At 33.8% G+C, this 22,403-nt stretch overlaps 2 protein-coding genes and 1 pseudogene across 2 annotated transcripts; 2 read left to right on the top strand and 1 right to left on the bottom strand.

The window, feature by feature from the left end:
• The first annotated feature begins 8,392 nt into the window (after positions 1-8,392).
• LOC130956499 (uncharacterized protein At4g15970-like) lies at positions 8,393-9,168 on the top strand. The gene is made up of 2 exons (XM_057883551.1): positions 8,393-8,604; positions 8,772-9,168. The coding sequence occupies exons 1-2, from the start codon at positions 8,581-8,583 to the stop codon at positions 9,099-9,101; spliced, it is 354 nt and encodes a 117-aa protein (XP_057739534.1). The 5' UTR covers positions 8,393-8,580; the 3' UTR covers positions 9,102-9,168.
• LOC130956897 (probable galacturonosyltransferase-like 7) lies at positions 9,146-9,842 on the top strand (annotated as a pseudogene).
• Positions 9,843-10,494: 652 nt separating this feature from the next.
• On the bottom strand, positions 10,495-15,118 carry LOC130954347 (nucleolar complex-associated protein 2). Its single transcript, XM_057881089.1, has 12 exons — positions 14,929-15,118; positions 14,784-14,823; positions 14,570-14,679; positions 14,150-14,221; positions 13,504-14,049; positions 12,836-13,138; positions 12,240-12,569; positions 11,956-12,162; positions 11,770-11,856; positions 11,399-11,493; positions 11,176-11,310; positions 10,495-11,068 (listed from the first exon to the last, which is right to left on the bottom strand). Exons 2-12 carry the CDS (start codon positions 14,809-14,811, stop codon positions 10,840-10,842), a joined length of 2,142 nt encoding a protein of 713 aa, XP_057737072.1. The 5' UTR covers positions 14,812-14,823; positions 14,929-15,118; the 3' UTR covers positions 10,495-10,839.
• Between the last annotated feature and the right edge of the window lie 7,285 nt (positions 15,119-22,403).

Raw genomic sequence — 22,403 nt, 5'->3', positions numbered from 1 at the left:
GTAGGTCGAAGTGTGGTTAAATGTTGGTTTCAAAGTTGGATAAGTCAAGAACTCGGTACTATTATTAGGAGAACAAAATAAATAATACTATTTTTTACTATTTTGTGGACTATTTGAAATTGTAGAAACCAAAAGGTATTTGATGATAAAGATATATCATGAGAGTCTACTTGGGAAGAAATAAAATCCCTTGTCAGTCAATGGTGTATAACAAAGAGGAAGAGAAAGATTGTGGGGAAGGAGGTGGTGAAAAGAAATGACAAAAGAGAGTGAATTTGGAGGTATTGTGTAATATATAACCCAAATATAAGTGGCTTTAGTGTTGGAGGGTACCTTACTAATAAGGTGGGAGAATTGGTATGTTTCATGGCTGATATTGTGTATGAGAATTTTAAAAGGGATGAAGTAGTCGAAGGAGCTATATAAAAACAAAGCAACTACTCAAATGAAGATGGCAAAAACATCTTTTTATGAAGATGCCTTGTTAAAAATGTAATTTATTTATTTAGTCACATTTTAATTAAAGACAATATTTTTATAACATATCAAAATCTAATCATACAATCCATCATTTAAGGGTTAAAAGAAAATATTTTTATATGAAGACAATTAAAAAGTCTTCACAGTAGTATCTACCTAAAAATAATTCAGTTTCTAGTGGAGGAAGCAAATTTGAAAGAAGAAGACTTGAAAGTAGTGGTAGAGAATAAAAGATTAGTTGAGTGGATTAAGGGAGAAACAAAAATTAACTAAGAACAAAAATTTGTGAGAAACAAATAAGGAGTTGTTTATTAGTTTGCGCTTAGAATATAAAATCAAGGAATTTCATGGGAGTTGGAGGCAAGCATCAACTCAATAGGTAGGTGAAGTAAATAATGTAATTACTAATTACATCCGCATCACAAGGATGGATATATTGAAGGTGATTCAATGTGCATAAAAAAATATAATAGAGACATTTATTGTTGTTTTGTTTATTGCTAAAATTTTGAGTTTTGGATGTATTGGATTTAAATTTAAGAAAATCATGTGGTGCTTACATCAAAGATAAGTATAGTATGTTGTTATTGCATGTCAATGTTAACGAAAGATACGTCAATGGTGACGTCACATCCGTACACAAACTAGAACGAAAGCCGTTCTACTTAAGATTTTCATTAGGGAGAATGGTTTGGTAGTTTGGTTAAATAAGCAAGTAATAGGGGATAGATTCAGTGGGCGGTTGTTATACGGACTTCTTTTGTTTGAAGATGTGTTTTATAATTTACTAGGAGGCTTAGAAAGAATGGGTAATGTTATCTATGGACAAAATTCTATTCGAGAAGGGGTAAGAAAAAGTTATGTGTGGGTTTATGATATGAGTTTATCACACTGCTGAAATTATAATAGCCCAAAGTAATTGTAATACACTAATACTTCTTATAATTATATTGTTTTTGTGGTTAAGTTATTACAGTTTAAGAGTTTGCAAGTAAATCATACAGTAGATAAAATTTATTAATTATCTATTTTGTAATTACTATTTTTCAACTAGAAATTGTATAATAGTTTGCTTTTAAATACTTTATAAATCATTGTACATTGATGAGTTTGGAAAACTCTAAACTAATTTGATGATGATCAAACATTATTAAAATAATTAATTACAAAATTATTAATTTGATTTTTAATCCACACTTATTAATTAATAATTTTGTTATATACAGATTTCATCAATGAGACACAAAAGAATGCATGAAGCCCAATTTGATTGACAAAAACAATCAGCCTTTGTGCAAAATATTAATATAAGTGGCTGATTTATTAAAATGATAATTGGGCCAAAAAAAAATTTAAGAAGCAAGCCCAATTAAAATCCTTGCAAGACCAACAAGGGTTAGGTCCAAAATTGAAAATAAAGAGAAAGCAAAAGATGAATGCTTTCCACGGACACCAACTCATTCCATGGTTGGAATTCAAATTTTGAATTAAATGGATTTAATGAATGCCTTGGAATATGGAAAGAGAAAATCTGATTTGATGGCATTTATTGAGTTGGGCACGTTACAAGGCAAAAGCATGGGAATTTGATTTTAATTGATTATAATCTTTATTACACTTTATTTCCATTGCTTTTCTTCTTTCTACTCTCTCTTCTCTCTCTTTGCATTCAGTCACCTCACTGTCAGAGAAGAAGATGGTAGAAGCAAGTAATCTGAAGAAGGAAGCAGAGGCTAGACATGGGTAATGTAAACCTAACTATTTTTCATTTTCTTCTTTAATTACATTGCAAGTTTTTTCTCTGTTCTCTCTCCTCTTTCTTTTGGTCCTGTCTCGCAGGAAAGGAGGGATGAAGTAAGCTATCAGTAAAAATCACAGAGAAGCTAGTTTCAAGCAAGAAGCCATTGTGATGATGGCACGAAAAGAAAAAGAAAAGTATGTTGTGGCTGAGATTATCACCTAATGTGGTAAGATTTGGTGAGGTAATCTCGGATCCTTCATACCCAAAAAGAAGGATGAAGATTCGGCCAGCAAGGGAGATTCTTGAAGCATGGCTTGTCTTTGATTCTGCTCAACCACCACAGGGAGTAGCTAGAGTGGCGAAGTGATGGTTGAAGGCAGAGATTGAAGCAGATGAAGTCATCATCATCATGAAGCATCAAGGGCCAGAAATCCATCTTGGAGAGGAAGCCAAGGATGGAGCGCTCGGATTGATGAAGAGTGATGACCAAGGAAGGACTAGAGGTATTTGCATGTTGGTTTTTGCATGAGTTACCTTTTCTCTCTGTGTGGCCGAACCGGTTTTGTTGAAGGAAAAGAAGCTGAGCTCGGGTTTGTGTTTCAACTGTGAAGGCTTCACTTCTCTATAAAAGAGGTGAACAGTCATGGTTTGATTCAAGGAGTAAGATTTGAGAGTGCAAGGCACAGAGTTCTCAGAGCTACCTAAGCTAGCAGTTCTTCTTCTCCTTCAATGTTTTCAGTTTTGTATTTTTCTGTTTAATTTTGTCATGTCTTGAGTCTCATGGAAAAAGGCAAACAGTGAGGTTTGTAAGAAAAAGCCATAGAGCGGAAAAAGGCCGAGAGTGCAAAATTAAAAGAAAAAGCCATAGATGTCTTAGAGGTCCTTTGCACATCTGTGTTGTGTTTCATGATTCTGTGGGAATCCCCTTGTAAGTTGGGTTAGCACTTTACAAGTTGTAATCTGTATGATTATAGTGAAATTCCATCATTGTTGTGATGGAAACTGGATGTAGGCTGCACTGCACTTAGAAGCTGAACCAGGATATATCTGGGTGTTATCTTCTCTCTCTTCCTACTTCAATTCTGTTTTTACTGTTCAAGATGAAAAATCAAAAATGTCTCGTGTCAAATGACGAGACAAAATGAAAATGTCTCGTGCCTAGGGACGAGCTAAAAACAGAAAAGCCTTCTCTAAGTCCAGCAAGTATCAGCAAGCAAAAAGGGGCTAAGATTCAACCCCCCCTTCTCTTAGCCACTGAAACCATCATACATCATATACAAGAATTAACATTTGAAAAGGAAAAAAAATTAAGAAGAACCTAATAAAAAATTTGCATCTAATATAGATAGTCAGTATAGATATATAATTTTAAATTTTAATATTTTTGACATGAAGTGGTCCTTATTATAAAATTAAAAGTAATGTAAAAATCGAATAAAAAAGTATAAAAACCAACAGAATAATTAAACCCTTTATAAAAATTAAATCCAATTTTATATAATTATATTTGTAACTATAAAATATCAATAGTCGTCAAATTATCTAACTACTAACAAGAAACACTAAAATATTAAGGTCGGATAGTAGCATATATTCTAGAATTCTATTATTCTTATTTTAAAAAAACTTGAATAAAATAAACATTAGAATTTTAAGTTTGAAAAATAATTAAATAGAGTAAATAATAAAGATAATTATCTTTTTAACCCTATAAAATTGATAGTTTTCACTTTTTTATGTTATTAATATGAATTTATTTTTCCTTATCATCAATTCTTTATTCTTATTTTACTCACATTTTATTTGATACCAATACTTTTTTTTTAATATCACACACATATAAGTTGATGCAGTTTATATTAAGTAAAATGAGAATATTTTGCTTTTATTACTTACTATGAATGTATTTAAAAAAATGTGCGAAACTTTATTTAATTTATCATATTTTAAACATGTTATAATATTTATATTATCTATCATATACAAATTATTGAGGTGAAAATTGTTCATACTTTACGATCAATAAACAATATTCAATATGATTGTCAAATAAAAGAAAAAAATGTTAATATTCATATTCATGTAGTTCGTACATAGATTTATGACAAATAATTTTTATAGTGATATAATTCGATTCTATATTTACATCAAATAAATAAATTTGAATTTAAGAATTTGAAAATATAGCTTCTTAATTAATGAATATTTTGAGCCTAATTATATTAAAATAATTATCCTTGTATTTTTAGTCTATTGCGCACAACACTAATGAATCATTTTCTCTAGAAAAATTCCTATGCAAGAGTATACTTTTCAAAGTCATTATAAATATAAATTATTCAATAATTATGAAAATATTGAAATAAGGATTGTTATTTATATTAATTTTTAAATTTTTACCTATATATGTAAATAATATTTTTTCTTAGTTTCAATAGGACTACCATTCTACCAATACTCCACCGCTATTATTATAAACATTATTAAGGTCCCGATTGAAAAAGTCTATAAATAATTTTTTTTAATTTATGAAAAGTTATTTGTCCAAAAAAAATTTATAAAAAATTACAACATTAATAATTGAGACAACTTTTAAAATTAACTTGCAACTTTTCAAAAGATTATTTAAAGTGCTTATAAAAAAATAAAAAATAAAGTAACTTTTTTTATAATAAACTTTTTATCATTCTCTTTTTAAAATAAACACTTATATAACTAAAAAATAGACACAATAATTTATTTATAAATTATTTTTAATATAAACTCTATGTTTTAAATTTCTAAGTTATTTATCCAATCCAGCCTAACTCAATTGGCCTTGAACATGGTCTTGGATATGGTTAACCTAAACCATTCACCCAATGGTCAAATTATCACTAAATTGCAAATTTGCAATCTCCCCCAACATATTCCAAGACCCAATACTCCAATTAAAATTCCATAATTGTCCTCATATGCAGATGCTTCATTTTAACGTTCATTTTAACCATTAAATGATAGATTATACTATTTGATTTTGACATATTATAAAAGTGTGTACTTTTATTTCAAGTATGGCTAAACAAATAACTTAGCCTTTAAAACAAAAGATATTCGTGAGATGATATTTTTGACATCTTCGATAGAGTAAGGGCTCTTAGTTATCGTTGGATGAATTGAGGACACAACCCTTGCCATTTGATTAAGTGATAACATTAGTTTAGAGGATCTCATCAGGGGTTAATGAGATAGCCAAAAACAAAACTAGAGTAATGAATATGAATTTTGTCCTTTTTTTATTATCAAAGCTCCGGAGATCTCTCCATTCTACAATCACACGCTTTGAGTATAATAATCGGAAGAAACATGCTAATTAAATTCTAATTCTATCCTCACAAATCCTTGGAAAAAGTTCTAATTCAGACAAACAGGAACTCCTAAAATTCATAAACTAGACTACAATTCTTTTTTTGTGAAACATTTGGGTATTTAAGCTTTGCATTAACCCTACAATAAAAAATTAAAACAACGTAATTTAGATGTTGCTATAAGTTACCACTTATATTTAAAATCTTGCATTTTCAATCTATCCAGTCTCTATGGTATCATATCTTCACACCTAGAGCACAAGCAATCACGAAAAGAATGGTTTCACAGTTCATTACAACTTCAACCACTATCCCAGTCACCTTAATGCTAAAGAACAAACCCCATAACACTCAAATTTACTGTTTGCGGGCTCAGGGGTAAGTTGATTTGCAAAATTGGTATTTGGACAATTATACACTAATTATTCTTAATAAAAATCTAAAACTAATACTAGCTATGATTACACTTGAAAACAATTAATCAATATAAACAGTTAAAAGAAAAACTAGATCGGTAAACGACACCAGATACATAAAGCGCTAAACCCTAGTGTATAATTAATAATCCATTTGAACCGCATAAAAAGACACACATTTCAGAAATTAACAAGCATACTTGAGCTAAAATAAGATCCATAAAATCCATAACATTAAGAAAAATAAAACGAGTTAAGTACTAGAACACGATGTTTCTGGGAACACAGAAAAAAACATTGAGAAAGGAAACAAAACTAGTCTCGATTACTTGGATCTCTGTCTCATCTTTCTGCGCTTCCTCTTGAGTCTCCTCATACGCTTCTTCTTCCACTTGGCCCTCATGGTGGTTAAAAACTGAAACTCAGATACCGAACACGATCTGGCGGCGGCGGTGTTCCGATTAGAGAGCGCAAGCTGCGACTGGGAAATGATGCAAGATAGGGTTCAGGAATTTATAGGGAAGACGAAACCCTAACTGGTGGATGGCCCATTGGGCATTGGGCTCTTTTTTACACCTCAATCCAACACTCAGAAAAATATCCAGCCTATTTTTTTATTTTCTTAACAAATTTAATTTTAAATCTGTTTTTTGGATAACTATTCACTTCGTTAATAAAAATAGTTAATAAAAATAGTTAATTTTTACGATATGACGTTACCTGATTAAATATATATGTAAACTTATTTTATATACTCAGTACATCAAAATTAAATTTATAACAATATATAATTGATTGTTTATATAAATTTCTTTTATATTAATGATATATGAAAATTAAGTTCGTTTTTAATACATAATATGTTTTCAGATTAATTCGTGACTCTTTATGATTTAGGAATTTAAATGTCCTGAATCATTATATCCATAATGGGCACTTAGGCAACTGTCTCTAATGAGAATTTTTAGATAGCATTTGGTAGAGAGATAAAAACTGAAAGATTGAGATTAAAAAATAGAGATTAAGATTAAGAGACAAAAATTGAAATAAATTTTAATATTCTGTTTGGTGTAAAATAAAAGACAAAAATTAAAACAAGAATAAAACTCTAATTTAATTTGCACAAAAAATAAAATTATAATTAATTAATTAAAATGAGGATATTTTAGATATAAAATGTTATCAAAATTTCAGTTTTCGTCTCTAAAAATTTCAGTCTCATGTATCTCTATTTTTTGAAAGTACTGAAATACTGAAATTTTAAAAACAGAAACAAAAATTTTAATACCAACTTCTAAGCCAACAAATATAATACTAAGTCTCATTCTCTCAATTTCTATTCCATTAAATCAATATGAAAAATAATTATTTTTACTGATGTAACATTACATAATTTAAATGTACGTATAAAACTATTTTATACTACAGTACATTAAAATTAAATTCTAGTTTTAAACCACAATAAATATCCTCTGCCTCTATTGTCAGTTGAATAATGATTCAACTATTAATTTGTCATTTTAATATTTTAATATATTTTTAAAAACACCAAAAAATAAAAAATTTAAAAATCAAGAAGGTAATTAGAAAAATGAGTTAGGATTTGAATTATTTTTCTTCTATAAAATTTCAGTTTTCTCGGTTAAAGTTATTTACAGCAATTTACCTTTGTAACTGAGGTACTTTTGTTCAAAGTTCAAACTCTCTTTCAATTGTTACACATATAGTGATGGACGGATGGCACGTTCAAAAACTTAGTCCGAAAGCAGGCCACGTAAAACTGATTTAAGAAAGATAAATTCTATAATGTCTATAACTTAAGATTTAATTTTTCTCTAATTTATTTTATTTGATAAATTTAAATATTTAATAATTATTTATTTTTATATTTTAAAAATTAAATATTAACTTTTAACTCTTTTTAATAAATTAGACAAGCACTTTTAAGTATTATAAGAGTATAAGACTCATCTAAACAATATATACAACCATACTCAAAAGTACATAATAGGGGTGCACATGGGTCGGGCGAAGCCGAATTTGATGTGACTCTGACCCAGTCCGAAATATACACTAAGTTTATTTATTGAGTTAATAGTCAAAATCGTCCTTGAAAGATACCTTGATTTCCATTTTCGTCCTCGAAATATAAAATTAATCGAATTCGTCCCCAAAAGATGACCAACATGGTCACGTTCGTCCTTCCGTCATCTCCTTCGCTGAGATGGCAAACGTTCGCTGATGTGTCCCATTAACTGCCAGCATGGCAGACGCCAAGTAGCACTCTCTTATTGCTGACAAGACAAGTCTTTTAAAATAATTCAAATTAGTTCCTAAGTAGATGGACCCTAATTCCAAATTCTTGGGATTACTTAGCTACTTAGAAATGAGAGCAATGCCGTCCCAACAACTGCACCTAACCCTCAACCACGAGTACCTCCGCAACTCCATTGTCGCCGTCCACTTCATCCTCCAGCACTCCCTTGCTCTGAGAACATCTTCTTCCATTTTCTTGTCTCTGACTCCAATCTCAATTCCCTCGTTCAATCCACCTTTTCACAGTTAACAGGATAATTTTCTATGTTCTGTTTTTGAGATGGGGTACAATTTTGTATTCACAGTAAGTATTTCAATGGCTATTCTTTCATTATACACACACTGAGTTTTCTTTTACATGGTGGAGAAAAAATTTAAAAGAAAAAGTCGAATTGAAATATTCTATATAGGAAGCAAGATACATTTCTAAGATGTATAAATTAAATTGATGTAATTGTATTCCTCTTCCAGGATGCCGATATCATGTGGTTTAGGGACCCATTTCCTCGTTTTCACCATGATGCAGATTTTCAGATAGCATGCGATCATTTCATGGGTAGCTCATATGATTTAGAGAATAGACCCAATGGAGGGTTTAACTTTGTAAAGTCCAATAATAAATCAATAGAGTTTTACAAATTTTGGTACTCTTTGCAAGAAGTCTATCCGGGATACCATGATCAGGATGTGCTCAATTTCATCAAGGTAGACCCTTTCATTATTGATATAGGAGTGGAAATGAGGTTCTTGGATACAATAAATTTTGGTGGCCTTTGTGAACCAAGCAAAGATTTAAATTAAGTTTGTACAATGCATGCAAATTGTTGTTATGGCATGGATAGTAAGTTTCACGATTTTTGAATTACTACTTCGATCCCAATATTTTTCTTAACCTGATCTCAACCTCCGTCAAGCAACTGCTAAATTACGCCAGGAATTACCTCACTGACTTTCTCGAAACTTGCATCAACATAGTCATCTATCTCGATTCTGATTTGGTTGTCGTCGACGACATATCCAAGCTCTAGAGCCCCAGCCTGGGTTCCAGGACCATCTGAACACTCGAGTACTGCCACGCCAACTTTAACAAGTATTTCATGGCGGCGTTCTGGTCGGACCACCACTTTGTGGGGACACTTGAGGGGCGCAGGCCCTGCTACTTCAACACGGGATTGATGGTGATGGTGATAGAGAGGTGGATGGAGGTGGAGAAGAGCGTACGGATCTACGAGCTCGGATCCTTGCCGCCGTTCCTTCTGGTGTTCGCGGACACGTGGGCCCATCAAGCACTGGTGTAACCAGCATGAATTGGGAGGTGATAATGCTAAGGGAAGCTGCTGGGACCTCAACGCTGGCCCGGTGAGCCTCCTGCATTTGGGATTAGGGTTCATTTATTTAGGAACTAATTTGAATTGTTTTAAAAGACTTATCTTATCAGCAATAAGAGGGTGCTATTTAGCGTCTGCCACGCTAGCAATTAACGGAACACATTATCAAACGTTTGCCATCTCAGCGAAGGAGATGACGGAAGGACGAACGTGACCATGTTAGTTATCTTTCGGGAACGAATTCGATTAATTTTATCTTTCGGGGACGAAAATGGAGATCGGGTATCTTTTAGGGACGATTTTGACTATTAACTCTTTATTTATTAGACCCGAACCCGATCTTAGACCCGATGAAACCAACACATTTTCGGGCCACAATTATACCGGGTGAAAACCGAGCCGTTAACATTACATTACGTTGATACCTTCTTGTAAGCTAACATGTAAAAATATCAAAATTTTCAAAAACTCCAACCATTATTTGACATGATAAAATTCACTTAGAAAAATATAACAACTAACCCTTCTTCAAAATTAAAGCATAACCACAATCAATACTAATATTATCCAATAATACTAAATATTTAAATCAATACAAATAACATAATATTATGCATTAGTCTAAAGTCTTATGCATTCTAAACATAAAACATTAACTTATAGTCTTATAATGACTAGTAACACAAAATATTAAGATTTACAATACTTAAATTCCACATAAGAATAACCATGATCCATCACTAATAACACAAAATATTAAGTGTATATGATGACCAGGCCACCGGACCGAGTTCAGGTAACCTAAGCTATGACCCGGATCCAACCCAAATTAATGACCAAGTCTATTTTTGAGACTTTTACCCGGCCCTAAATCCGATAAAATCACATCAAATTAGCCCCTAAAATGTTCGGTACCGAACCGTATCTTCGAGACGGACCGGGTCATGTGCACTCCTAGTACATGATATCCATTCTCAATTGCATGATCTATTAAAAATATAAAAATATAGCCCGTAGTTGTATTAATTCAAAAATTAATATTACAACGATATAACTTAATAATTGCAGTGGCATTGCTTTCAAATAAACATCTTTCCTTCGAAAGTAAAAATGTAAACTAAATAATTAATATCATAAAACTACAAAAATTTTCCCATTTTCACCATATAAGGAGGAATAGAGACAGGGAATGCTAACTAGACATCTGCGATTTATTTTGTTTTAAACCTTTTTGGTTTGTGCTTGTGCTTGATCTTGTTCTTGTTCTTGTTCTTCTGCTTTAGTTTTGGAGGCTCATTATCAACATTATCATCTTCCCTGGCAGAAGGTTCATCCTCATCAGAACTTAGTACCAAGTCCTCCACGACATCATCATCAATCGCTCTCTCTTTCCGCTGTTGCTTTCTCTTCTTCCCTTTTGTTTCTTTGGGGTGATTTATCCTGAAAAAGAAAATTTCGCTAAGAAAAATGTACAAGTAACTCTGCCAATACACATGCATGAATTTGTCAGTCGGGTAAAAAAAAAAAGACCAGAGAGTTTGTCATACTTAGAGTCATTTCCAGTTCCAGGTAACCATGATGAACTAAAGATGGCAGCTCCCTCCTCGTTCTTTTTAGCATCCTCATCATCGCTATCTGATATTTCTTTCCCAAAAACAGATGCTTCCTCTCCCACAACAACACTGGAAATTTTTATGTTATGTTAGAATCTCTGTCATGAGTCATGACCATGATTGCATGAGGGATAACAAACTCTGCAATATTTCAAACCTGGATTCCATTAATGAAGTATTCTTTTGCTCTGCTCTCTGGCGGAGTGTTACAACATACTTTGATAATGCACTTGAGGCTGACTTCTTTTCATCCTAACAAAATTTGATTAACCTTTTTAATTCTCAAGGATAAATACATGCTTGAATGTGGTAGGATAATCTAGAAAAAAACACGAGGGACAAAAAGAAAAAGGAAAGGAAAGGAAAATCATCCTCATAATCATAAATGAAACGTCAGTCCATCATAGCAGTAGCGAGTGTGAAGTGTAATAATGGCTTAGAAACACCCAGTTTACGTGCGGGTAAGGGAAAATGGGGAGAAAACTGAAACACTTATTCCATCAAAGTAAAAACATATTATAAACAAACCTCAAGAAAAGATGATGCAGCCAGATCACTAGGTAAAAAGGAAACTGACATGCGCCCTCCATTCACAAAGTCACAGTTGGCCTCAATCTGGACGAGGAAAGAAGAAATATATTAAGAGAAAAAAGCCACTGCAGAGAAATGGGGTAAGTACACGAAAATCCAACTTTCACCATCACAATTTAATACCTGGCGTATAAGCTGCCTCATTTCCTTCCGAAACCTATCAACTTTGGTCGATTTACAAAAGCTACGCAACCTCACAAGTGGAATAAAAGACAACTCCATGAATGCAACGGAATAACTCCACTGTGCCAAGTGCTCAGCAAGCTCTTCAACCACATAAAAAATGCACGCCTCTTGAAATGCTCTAGTCTTTAGTGTTGGCTTGCTAACCTAATACAGAATAACGTTTCCTCTTAAGTTAGACGATATCAAAAAAGAACGCTGACATTGATTCAAGTGATAAGTACCTTCAATATACTGCGTAAGTCAACAGCTTTACCAACACCTCCTGTAGGGGGCTTATTCAGCTCTTTCATCTCCAGCATGTCCAAAAGGAGCATAGATACTGGTACAAAAGAGTGAGTAGAAGCTGCGATCCGGTTCAGCATTCTGACACATCTCAACCTAAGGGGGAAATATTTAGCTGTTGGAACTAGACGGGCTACCCCAGAAATTATTTGGGTCAGAGGATATGCAAGTTGTTTAAAGTCCGATGTTGAACTGTAGGCACAGATGGCACCAGTCCAAAGTTCAAGACAGTTCATGTATTTCCATTCGCAAACCTTACGGAAAGATTCCTAAAGAATACATCCAAGCAGAGATTAAAAAACACATTAAGTCATGTTCAAATAAGCAGTGTCTAAAGCACAAACAATTACTTTCAACATGGGAAAGGAATACATCAGCAGGCAATAATAGAAAATTATGCAAGTAGTATGAAAGGACTTTAATTAAAACACAAATACGATCAGTTTGGCAGAACATTTCCATAAATTCAAAATATGATGAAGTACTTCATACGATACCTAAGAATAAAAGAAAATTTACAAGGCTAATAAAGCACCTTAGTTTTTGTGTTAAGTGCGTCTCTTAAAATCATAGCCAACTGCCGGATGAAAATAAATGCATGTTGATACGCACTCTGAAGATTCACACCAACAAGTTCAATGATACAATTGCCAAGGAATTGGATATGTTGAAGTTTCACCGCATTTACAAAGTGGCAATTCAAAACATAAGCTTTATATATTCCTCTGAAGCATTCATCAATGCAGAGAGATCCAATGCGTACACATAAATCTCTGATGAATAGAAATGAGAAAACTGGAAGGGCACCTCCCCCAGTACCCCAGAAATGAAGGACCACCTGATAAATTCAGCAATATTAGTTTGCTAAATCAATGGACAAGACATATCAAGCCACATTGCCAGAATGTTAGAAAGGCCCAAACCACAGTCTCAGCGAAATGTTCTATATTGCCATTTTCCATTTTGTAAGAAAGCAATAGAAATTTAATTTTGAAAGATATTATCTTTAATCATGTTTATTCACAGGAACAATCTATCATCAAATTCAAGATTCTTGAAGTTTTTACTTGATTGATGTTTATCCATCAATTATAGAATTATAAAATGTGAGGAAGGATATCCCAACCAATTACCAAGGGCAGACATATGCAATATAGACTCCAAAATGCTACTGTGAGTCAATGAACAATTGCTTATTCATACCTTAATATACTTCCTTAGGAGTGACGGAAAAGCAGCCAGAAACAGTGAAGAGTATTTAATCCGACGTAAAGTAAATGATATCATGTCAGAGTCAGTCATTTGGTTCAAAACATGAAGAGCATTTCCAAGGTATGACTTCACTAAATGGCTATAATTCTTCCATTGCTTCGTGGTCATCAAATTCTTTATGGTCTCATGATTTCCACCAGAAGCCGGGAGCTTCAACAATTTCCTTAATATTCCATCCATTTCATTAAGTACAGACAACATTATTTTGTTGAAAACAGCACTTGACATTACACTAAACTTTGTTGTAGACTCATTCCCCCCATCATCGCCATAGTGGCATGCTGTCCTAAAAGCCTTCATCAGAGAATGGACTGCATTTACACTCCCTTTTTCATGAATGGATTTGCACCATGATTCAACCATAGAGGTAGTTATAACTTTCTTAGACAATTGTTTTTCCTTCTCTTGAATCTCTTGGTCACTAGTCTCCTCATCTGGCTGTACATCTCCATCTTCCATGTCAGAACCCACATTTTCCTGGACAAACAAAGAAGCAAGTTTAGATAGTTTCTAATACTGAGAGAGCAACATAATAGTAGGAAATCAGTAACCACACGTAAGCATATAGCACACTCACATCAATATCCTCATCACTGAACTGAAGCAACTCCTGGTCATGCTCTTTCAAGAACTCATAAAATTCTGGGTCCTGAGATGGAAAAGTTGTTAACACAACCAGTAGAATAAATCCGAATAGATAAAGAAGAAGGAATAATAAGATAGTCCATCCATCAAGCATCATCCAATTTAAATTCCAAACCCGCATACTTTTACATGAATGGATTACTTTATCAAAACCTTTTAAAGACAATGAATACAGATGTACAATATTATTCAGTTAAACCGCAGGAAACCTTTGAAATAAGAACAAGTAATGTCATGGACCTTAATCCCAACTAAGATCACCATTTAACTATAGATACAAGTTAACCACGAATTTATAATGGTAAAAAGGTACTCAGAAAACACCAACGCAACAAGCAATAAAGCATTTAACCTTCTGTTTAAGTTTCTCTAATTGCTCTTTATGCTCTCTTGCTCCACTCTCAGCCACGGCTTTTTTCCTGCTCCTTCTTCTTACATGACCATCGCCACCCAAACTCATCTCTGCCATTACCAATAACAAAAATAAAAAATGAATATAAATTAATTGCGACGATTTAGAGAGAGAGGGGGGATCAAAGAAAAATGAACAACAATGTTCAAGGAACCTGAATCATTGGCAGTCTCCATGCTCATTGAAACAAAAGCCTGTTAAAATTTACGGCCAAAGTAGAAATTCTAATATGTAAGGAATGACAAGGAATTAACAGCGGAAAGAATCAACTACAACGGATCAGAGGACAGAGGACCTACCGGAACTGAGGCAGCGGCGGAAGAAAACCACAGCAGAAGCAACGGACACGAGAGCAAGCGCTGAAGACGACGACGGAAGCAAGAGAGGCGGCGGTGGAGTGAAAGACGCCGGCTCAGAGAGACAGAGAAGAAAGGCGCTGCGCAAACGAGAAGGGCCTAAACCCTAAACTAAACCCTCGACCCCCAAACCATTCTCCTCTTCTCCCTCCTTTGCACTTGGTTCAACCCAAAAAAGAAAACTGATTTTCGGTTTTTTTTTTTATTGAACCGGTTGATTGGTCCAATTTCTAGAAAAATGCTTCGGATTTGGGAATTACGAATTAGGATAACTTAGTCAAAAGTTATTGGAGAGAAAATACTCAGTTTGATCCCCAAAATTACACTCGAGTCTCAATTTAGTCCTTAACGTTTTAATTGCTTTTATCTAGTCCCTAAACTTTATAAATTTTAATCAATTTAGTCCCTGCGGTGATTTCTGCCGCAGAGTCATTACCGGAGAGATGATGTGTACAACAAACTGCCCGTTGGACTCCACTAAAACAGTGTCGTTTTTGTTTGGCGCTCAAATAGCCCAAAACGACGTCGTATCATGGTATATGAGATGAGAAACGTTTTAGTAAAACAAGTCACAACATATTCTCCCCCATAGTAGGACTGTTCTTCTTCTTTCTCTTCTCTTTAATGGCGCTGCGAGTCTGACTTATCAGATTCGTTGAAGTTGCGATTCTCTTCTCTTCAACCACTTCACATTGCACCGGTCGTCTTCTCTTCACTAACGTTGACTAAGTTCGAGATAAGCATAAAAAAACTTCTATACCCGTGATGATGCTTTGCTATTTTGCTTCACTTTTGGTTCCTCCTCTTTTTTCTTTTTTATGCATTCTAGCTAAATGCATTTTATTTTGCATGTTAGTATATGTTAGTTTTTGTGCTTATTCTATGTTAGGGTTTATGTTTTCAGTGAGTATCATTTAATTTCTTAGCTTATTGGTTAGATGTTCGATCATTCTCTATTTCTGTACCATTAATTTGATTTTGAATATTTTAGGAGAATTTTTTGGGTTAGGGTTTCAACATGGGTGTGTTTGTCTGATAATCAATGGATTAAGAAATAAAAAGATGGAATCAGATTGTCATATGAAATATGTTACATTTGATTCTTCCTCTGTTTTATTTAAAAGAGAGGTGCAGTTTCATCAAAGTCTTAATCTCATTAAGTCAATTGCTTATTGCATCTTGTAACATGGAGTAATTGATCTGATTTTCTAAATGAACTCGTTTTGGTCTGTTGTTGTCTCATAACAACAATGCAATTTATGTTTTTACAAGTCTTATATTTACAATTGAAATTATAGTGGTGAAATGATATTTTTGATGATATTTTTTAATTTTTCTGTGTGCATATGAGGATCAATTCATTAAAATTATATATCACCATGGAGGATCATTTGTCAGAAATAAAGATGGAAACTTGACATACTGCAAGGAACGAATTTCAGAGTGACACATTAGATGTTTTTTCAGTCAGAGACTACTACAAACACCTTGGGTATGATAAGATCGAGCAATGCAGGTGATTGGTTCCTAACATGCCATTGACAACTGGTTTGAGGATATTGACTAATAACGATGAGATGTTAAAAATGTGCTTCTATGCTGGGAAAAACAATGGAGTTGCTCATGTGTATTATGAACATGGAGTCTCTGAATCAGATTATGTGAACAACAACCATGTAAGGGAAAAGAACTGATGTATCCACCCCTACCCCAAATCTAACTCCCACACAAATACTCACCTCTACTCCAAAGCCAACTCCCATCCTAATACGCCAACTCCCATCCTAATACCTACCTCTGTCCTAAGTCCAACACCCACCTCTTCTCCAAAATTAATTCCTACCCAATATTCACTTCTACCCGAATTGAAACTCCAAACAAAGCTAGGCACAATTCCAAGCCTGATTGCAACCCAAAGTTACAGCACAAGAGAACAACTGAGAAAAAAAAATCAACCCAACCCAATAAATTTACCCAACTCAACAAATCAAATCAGCCCAACAAATTAAGTAAATCCAAAGATAATAGAGCAAAAAAAAATTGACCAAGGGTGGAGTATATGTTAGAAGGCCTGTGACAAGGCAAGCAAGCAAAGGGCCTCCAACAACATCATCATCTAAAGAAAAGCCAATTCATATAGAGATAGATTTCTCATCAGACAGCCATGATAGCTATGATAGCGTGGAAGACAGCCTTTATAAGCCTGGGGTGAAAAAAGTTCAAGTGATGATGAAGATTCATTGAAGATTTCAGCTGCTAAAACAAAGAAATTCAAATCAAAGCATGCTTCACACAGCCATCTGAGTAAAGAGAAGAGAAAGATTTTGTTAGAGTATGATGGTTTAGTGGTGGGGGAGTCTGATTCCGGTGACGATGATAATTATTTTTTTGGTGGATCTGGTACTCATGATGTGGTCGTAGTGTATAATACTCATGATGGATATCATGATGATTCGGATGGAGGAGATTCATGGCATTCGGAGGAAATGAAGACACCTCCAGCCTCCGAAGATGAGCTATCTGAGGTGGAATCTGATGATGTATTTCCTGTGTTTAACGAAAGTGCTAGATTTGGAGAGCTACGACTTGAAGTTGGTATGAAATTTAACACAAAGCAGGAATTTAGAGAGGCTGTTCGGGAGTATTGTATCCAGGAACGTAGGAGAATTTGGTACAAGAAGAATGATAAGGAAAGGTGTAGAGCCTTGTGCAAGACCAAAGATTGTGACTGGGTGGTTTATGCCTCAAAGGATAGTGAGGGGATTTGCTGGCAGATAAAAACTTTTAATGATGATCATACATGTGCAAGGGAGTGCAAAAATAGGTTGGCAAATAGAAGATGGTTAGCATGTAAGCTGGTGAAGAAGTTAAGGAAGTTTCCTAATCTAAAGCACTCTGAAGCTCTTGCCTACTTCAAGGACAAATGTGACTTGGATCTTAATAAATCTTCTCTTACAAGGGCTTTAGGAGATGCAAGGCACATAGTATATGGAGATGCAACTGCTCAATACAATATGGTTAGAGACTATGGTTTGACTCTTCTTAAGAGCAACCCTGGGTCCACAATTAAAATTGGAGTTATCCCTCAACCAAACCCTGATGAAGCTCCTATTTTTGAAAAGATGTATATATGTTTAGATGGATGCAAGAGAGGATTTAAGGCTGGGTGTAGAGCCTTTATAGGGTTGGATGGAGCTTTTTTAAAGATACGCTTTGGTGGACAAATCTTATCAGCCATTGGACAAGACTCGAACAACCAAATTTATGTCATAGCCTATGCAATTGTGAGTGTAGAGAACAAAGAGAATTGGAAATAGTTCTTGGAATTGCTACTTGAAGATCTTGGTGATTACCAACCTGGGTGGTCCTTCATTTCTGACATGCAAAAGGTAATGTTATATCATATTATGTCTTACTAATTGAGTTACATATTAATAAAATGTATTACCTTGGATCTAGATTGGCCTTGTTATTGATTCTCTGATGTCCGAACCGATTGTTATTGACTTTTATTTTATCATTGTGGTTGAATTAGGTTGTTTTAGGGGACCATTTTGAGTTCATTTAAATTAGTTCAGGGACTAATTTGAGTTCACTTAAATCATTTCAGGGACCTTTTTGAGGCTCGAGAATAACTACAATTTGTGATTTTTTTTTTGTTTAACTTTGTACAGGGGCTGATTCCAGCACTTCGAGAAGTCATTCCAAATGCCCATCACAGATTTTGTGTATGGCATATGTGGAAAAACTTTAACAAGCAATGGAAGGACAATGAACTTAGAGGATTATTGTGAGAATGTGCAAGGTCAACAACACAAGAAGGGTGGATTGAGGGAATGAGAAGAATTAAGAGGCTCAATGAAGAGGCATGGTCATACTTGAGCAAGTGGCCAAAGAATGCATGGAGTAGAGCTTTTTTTCAGTAATGTACCTAAGATGGACAATATTTGCAACAATGCCTGTGAGGTTTTTAACTCACGAATTAAGGAGGCCAGAGCTAAACCCATCATCACATTATTGGAAGAAGTTAGAATGTATGCTATGAGGACAATTGTTAGGAATAAGGTGAAACTTAGGAGCCATATTGGAATTTTACCCCAATATAGCGTAGTAGGTTGGACAAGATAAGGAAGGAATCAAAGAGTTGGAATCCTGTATGGTCTGGAGACGAAAAGTATGAAAAGTTTGAAATAATTGGCCACCCAACCAATATGGTAGTTGATTTGGGAGAGAGGCTATGTTCTTGTGGTTTTTGGCAACTAAGTGGTATTTAATGAATTCTTTTTTATTACATAATCAAGATTCATCTTATATGATACCATGTTTTGGTTTTCTGTTACAAATATATTTAATTATTGTTGGTTGTATCTATTGTAATTGTGTTTGTAGGGATGCCTTGTGTCCATGCTTGTGCTGCGTTGGCTAGGGCCGGAAAATGTCCTGATGAATTTTGCCACAAGTGGTTGACAATGGATGCATATAATGACATATATGCATTCCATTTAAATCTTATTCCTGGCCAAGCAATGTAGGAGAAGTCTCCATACAATAGACCACAAGCTCCGAAATTCAAAAAGATGCTAGGGGCACCTAAGAAAAAACGTAAAAAGGATGCTAACGAGGACCCTGATGGAAGCAACAAGCAAAAGACCAAGATGAAGAGGATTTATAAAGAAGGTTCTTGTCGCTATTGTGGGGAAAAAGCTCACACCAAGAGAAACTGCCCAAAAAGAAAGGCTGAAAAAATGGCAGCTGCTATAGCAGCTGCGGCTGCTGCTGCTAAAAGTGGTAAAAGTGGTAATTCCAACCATGCTGTTCCTACCATTGCTACTCCAGTTGTGAACCCTGTCCATGCTATTCCACCTGCTGATGTACTATCTCAAGTTGGTGCACACCAAGAAATTCAGCATGAAGGTCAGGCTGAGGTTGAACTTGGCATGAGTCAACCAATTATGTCTCAGAATGAAGATTCTCTACAGGTAATGGTATATTTTAAATTATACCTTAAGTCGTTAACTTTAACTACTATGCAAATTTATTTTTTGTTCAAATTTCACTAACTTCACACTTTTTATAGATGGAGACTAGTCTAGTGCAACATAATGCAAGTCTCCCAAAGCTTGCAACCAAAAGAATGGTGTCCCAATCATCTAGTACTCCACCAGCAACCAATGTACCAGTTGGATAGTTATACTTGGAATGGTTCCTTTTGGATAACTTTGTAATGTCGACTTTGTAATAATGACTTTTGGATAGTTATACTTGGAATGGTTCCTTTTGGATAATTTACTTTATTTTGTTTGTGTGCTGCATCACACTATACTTTTTAGTTGTGCTTAATACTGAATTTAGTTGTGTTTGAAATCAGTATCAATGTGAATGTTTTATTAATGAATTATAAAGAGTTTGGATGATATTTCTTATCTAAATTTTTTATATTTTATTTCATGTTGTTTGATTCATATTAACACAAGTACAATTTTTATTCATTGAGACTTAAATAAAAATAGACACAACAATACATATAACAACATACGTTAATTTTTTTTCAAAATATTCCTGCAATTTGAATCAAAACCATCAAAATTTGGCTATTTATAAAAAAACATAAGGCCAATCTTCACCATTTCCATAATAACACAGCAACTACAAGCAAATTTACGTAAGGCCAAACTGAGTATTTTCTCATTATTAGGTAAAAACTCACGTGCAGTCAATTTCACGTGAAGTTGATAGATGAGAGCCGTTAAATAAAAATTTAGTAAATTATTTAAGAACTCTCAATTATTAATTTTATGTAAAGTCAACTGCACTTGAGTTTCGACCAAGTTATTGACAAAAAAATTTGACAAACGAATTTTCATGATAGCAAAAAAATTTGACAAACGAATTTTCATGATAGTAGAAACTTACATACAATACTTAATAATTCAGACTTGTTAAATAATTTATGTTTAATTAAATTATTATATAACGATTTCTAATTATCAATTTTACCTGTAATTAAATTTTCACCATCCACAATATTACAAATGAATTTCACCTAACTTTGACTATATGTCCTTATCATTGTCACATCAACAAAGAAAAATGTTCATTTCGAGGAATTTAGCGCTTATTCTTTAGTAATTAGAGAGACTACATTCAACAAAATTAAATTTTGTCACCTCATATAACAGTTATCCTTTTACCATATCATACTTTAACAAATTCACATACCAACTAAGTACGTCATTAACGAAGATTATCTCAAAAACAAATGTAAACTATAATTAAATATTTAAGGATTGAATTGAGTAAATTAAAATTTGAAAATTCAAATTGCAGCAGAACGCTAATTTTAGGAGACTAAAATAAAGAGTTAATACTCAATTAAGTTTTTGAATTTACATACGAGTTTTAATTTAGTATTTAAAATTTCAATTGTCTTTCTTTAATTTCCAAACTTTGTAAACGTGACTCACAATAGTTCCTGAAATAGTTTTCGGCACAAAAACGTTAATAAAATATTGACATGGACAACTAAATAGTAAATACCATGATAAAATTTATAAAATATTGTCATTTTAGTTTTGGTGCTCAAATAACCCAAAAATGACAACGGATCACTTGCATTACGAGAAAAAGTTTTAATAAATACCACTTACAATATTTTTTTGGGTTATTTGAGTGACAAAACAAAACAACATCATTTTACATAATTCAACATGACATAAATCACATTCGCAAAATTTGGTGACTAAATTGAACCAATTGAAACTTCAGGAACTAAATTGAGACTCGCATGCAAGTTGAAGGACCAAATTGAGTATTATCTCCCAAAATAAAGACTTGCGTGCAAGTTGAGGAACCAAATTGAATATTATCTCCCTATGAGCTCCATTTAAGGGTATGCCGCTGGCAAATAGGTTGTTACATGTATAAGGCGAGATTCAAACTCTCGACACTTGCTTAAATAGACGAGTGAGTTGCCCACTCGATCAACCCAACTTGGTTACTATCTATCACTCTATAATTGTAAGAGTTAATGCTCATTTTGGCCATTGAATTTTGAGGTCAGATTTAATTTGACCTTTAAAATTTCAATGGACCTAAATTAGACATCAAAATTTATAACTGTAACTCACATTAACCCTTGAATTGGTCTTTGTTAATGATATGTTGATTTGGTATATTAACTTGCTGTGATTTGATTTTTCGCCCAGGTTTCATCTCACCGATTTGATTTTTCGCTAGGATTTCACCCAATCAGACACCAAAGAGTGTAGTGAGATGAGTCTATTTGTTCCCTTACTCATGAACACATCTATTTCAGCCCCACTCAACTCATGAAAGCCATCTGTTTGTACACCATATCAAGTATCCGTTTGTACACTATATCAAGTACCACTTAGACCACACAAACAACTTCAGCAACC

This window comes from Arachis stenosperma, chromosome 10 (genome assembly GCF_014773155.1).
Source record: "Arachis stenosperma cultivar V10309 chromosome 10, arast.V10309.gnm1.PFL2, whole genome shotgun sequence".
In the NCBI taxonomy this organism is placed as follows: domain Eukaryota; kingdom Viridiplantae; phylum Streptophyta; class Magnoliopsida; order Fabales; family Fabaceae; genus Arachis; species Arachis stenosperma.
Note: the sequence above shows the minus strand (reverse complement) of the source record. Positions and strands in the feature narration are given on the sequence as shown.

Coding starts and splice junctions, on each gene's coding strand:
- LOC130956499 (XM_057883551.1), top strand. CDS start 8,581: ATGGGGTACAATTTTGTATTCACA. Junction 8,605..8,771: donor GGTACAATTTTGTATTCACA/GTAAGTATTTCA, acceptor TTCCTCTTCCAG/GATGCCGATATCATGTGGTT.
- LOC130954347 (XM_057881089.1), bottom strand. CDS start 14,811: ATGAGCATGGAGACTGCCAATGATTCAG. Junction 14,680..14,783: donor GGAGACTGCCAATGATTCAG/GTTCCTTGAACA, acceptor TGGTAATGGCAG/AGATGAGTTTGGGTGGCGAT. Junction 12,570..12,835: donor CACTTAACACAAAAACTAAG/GTGCTTTATTAG, acceptor TGTATTCTTTAG/GAATCTTTCCGTAAGGTTTG.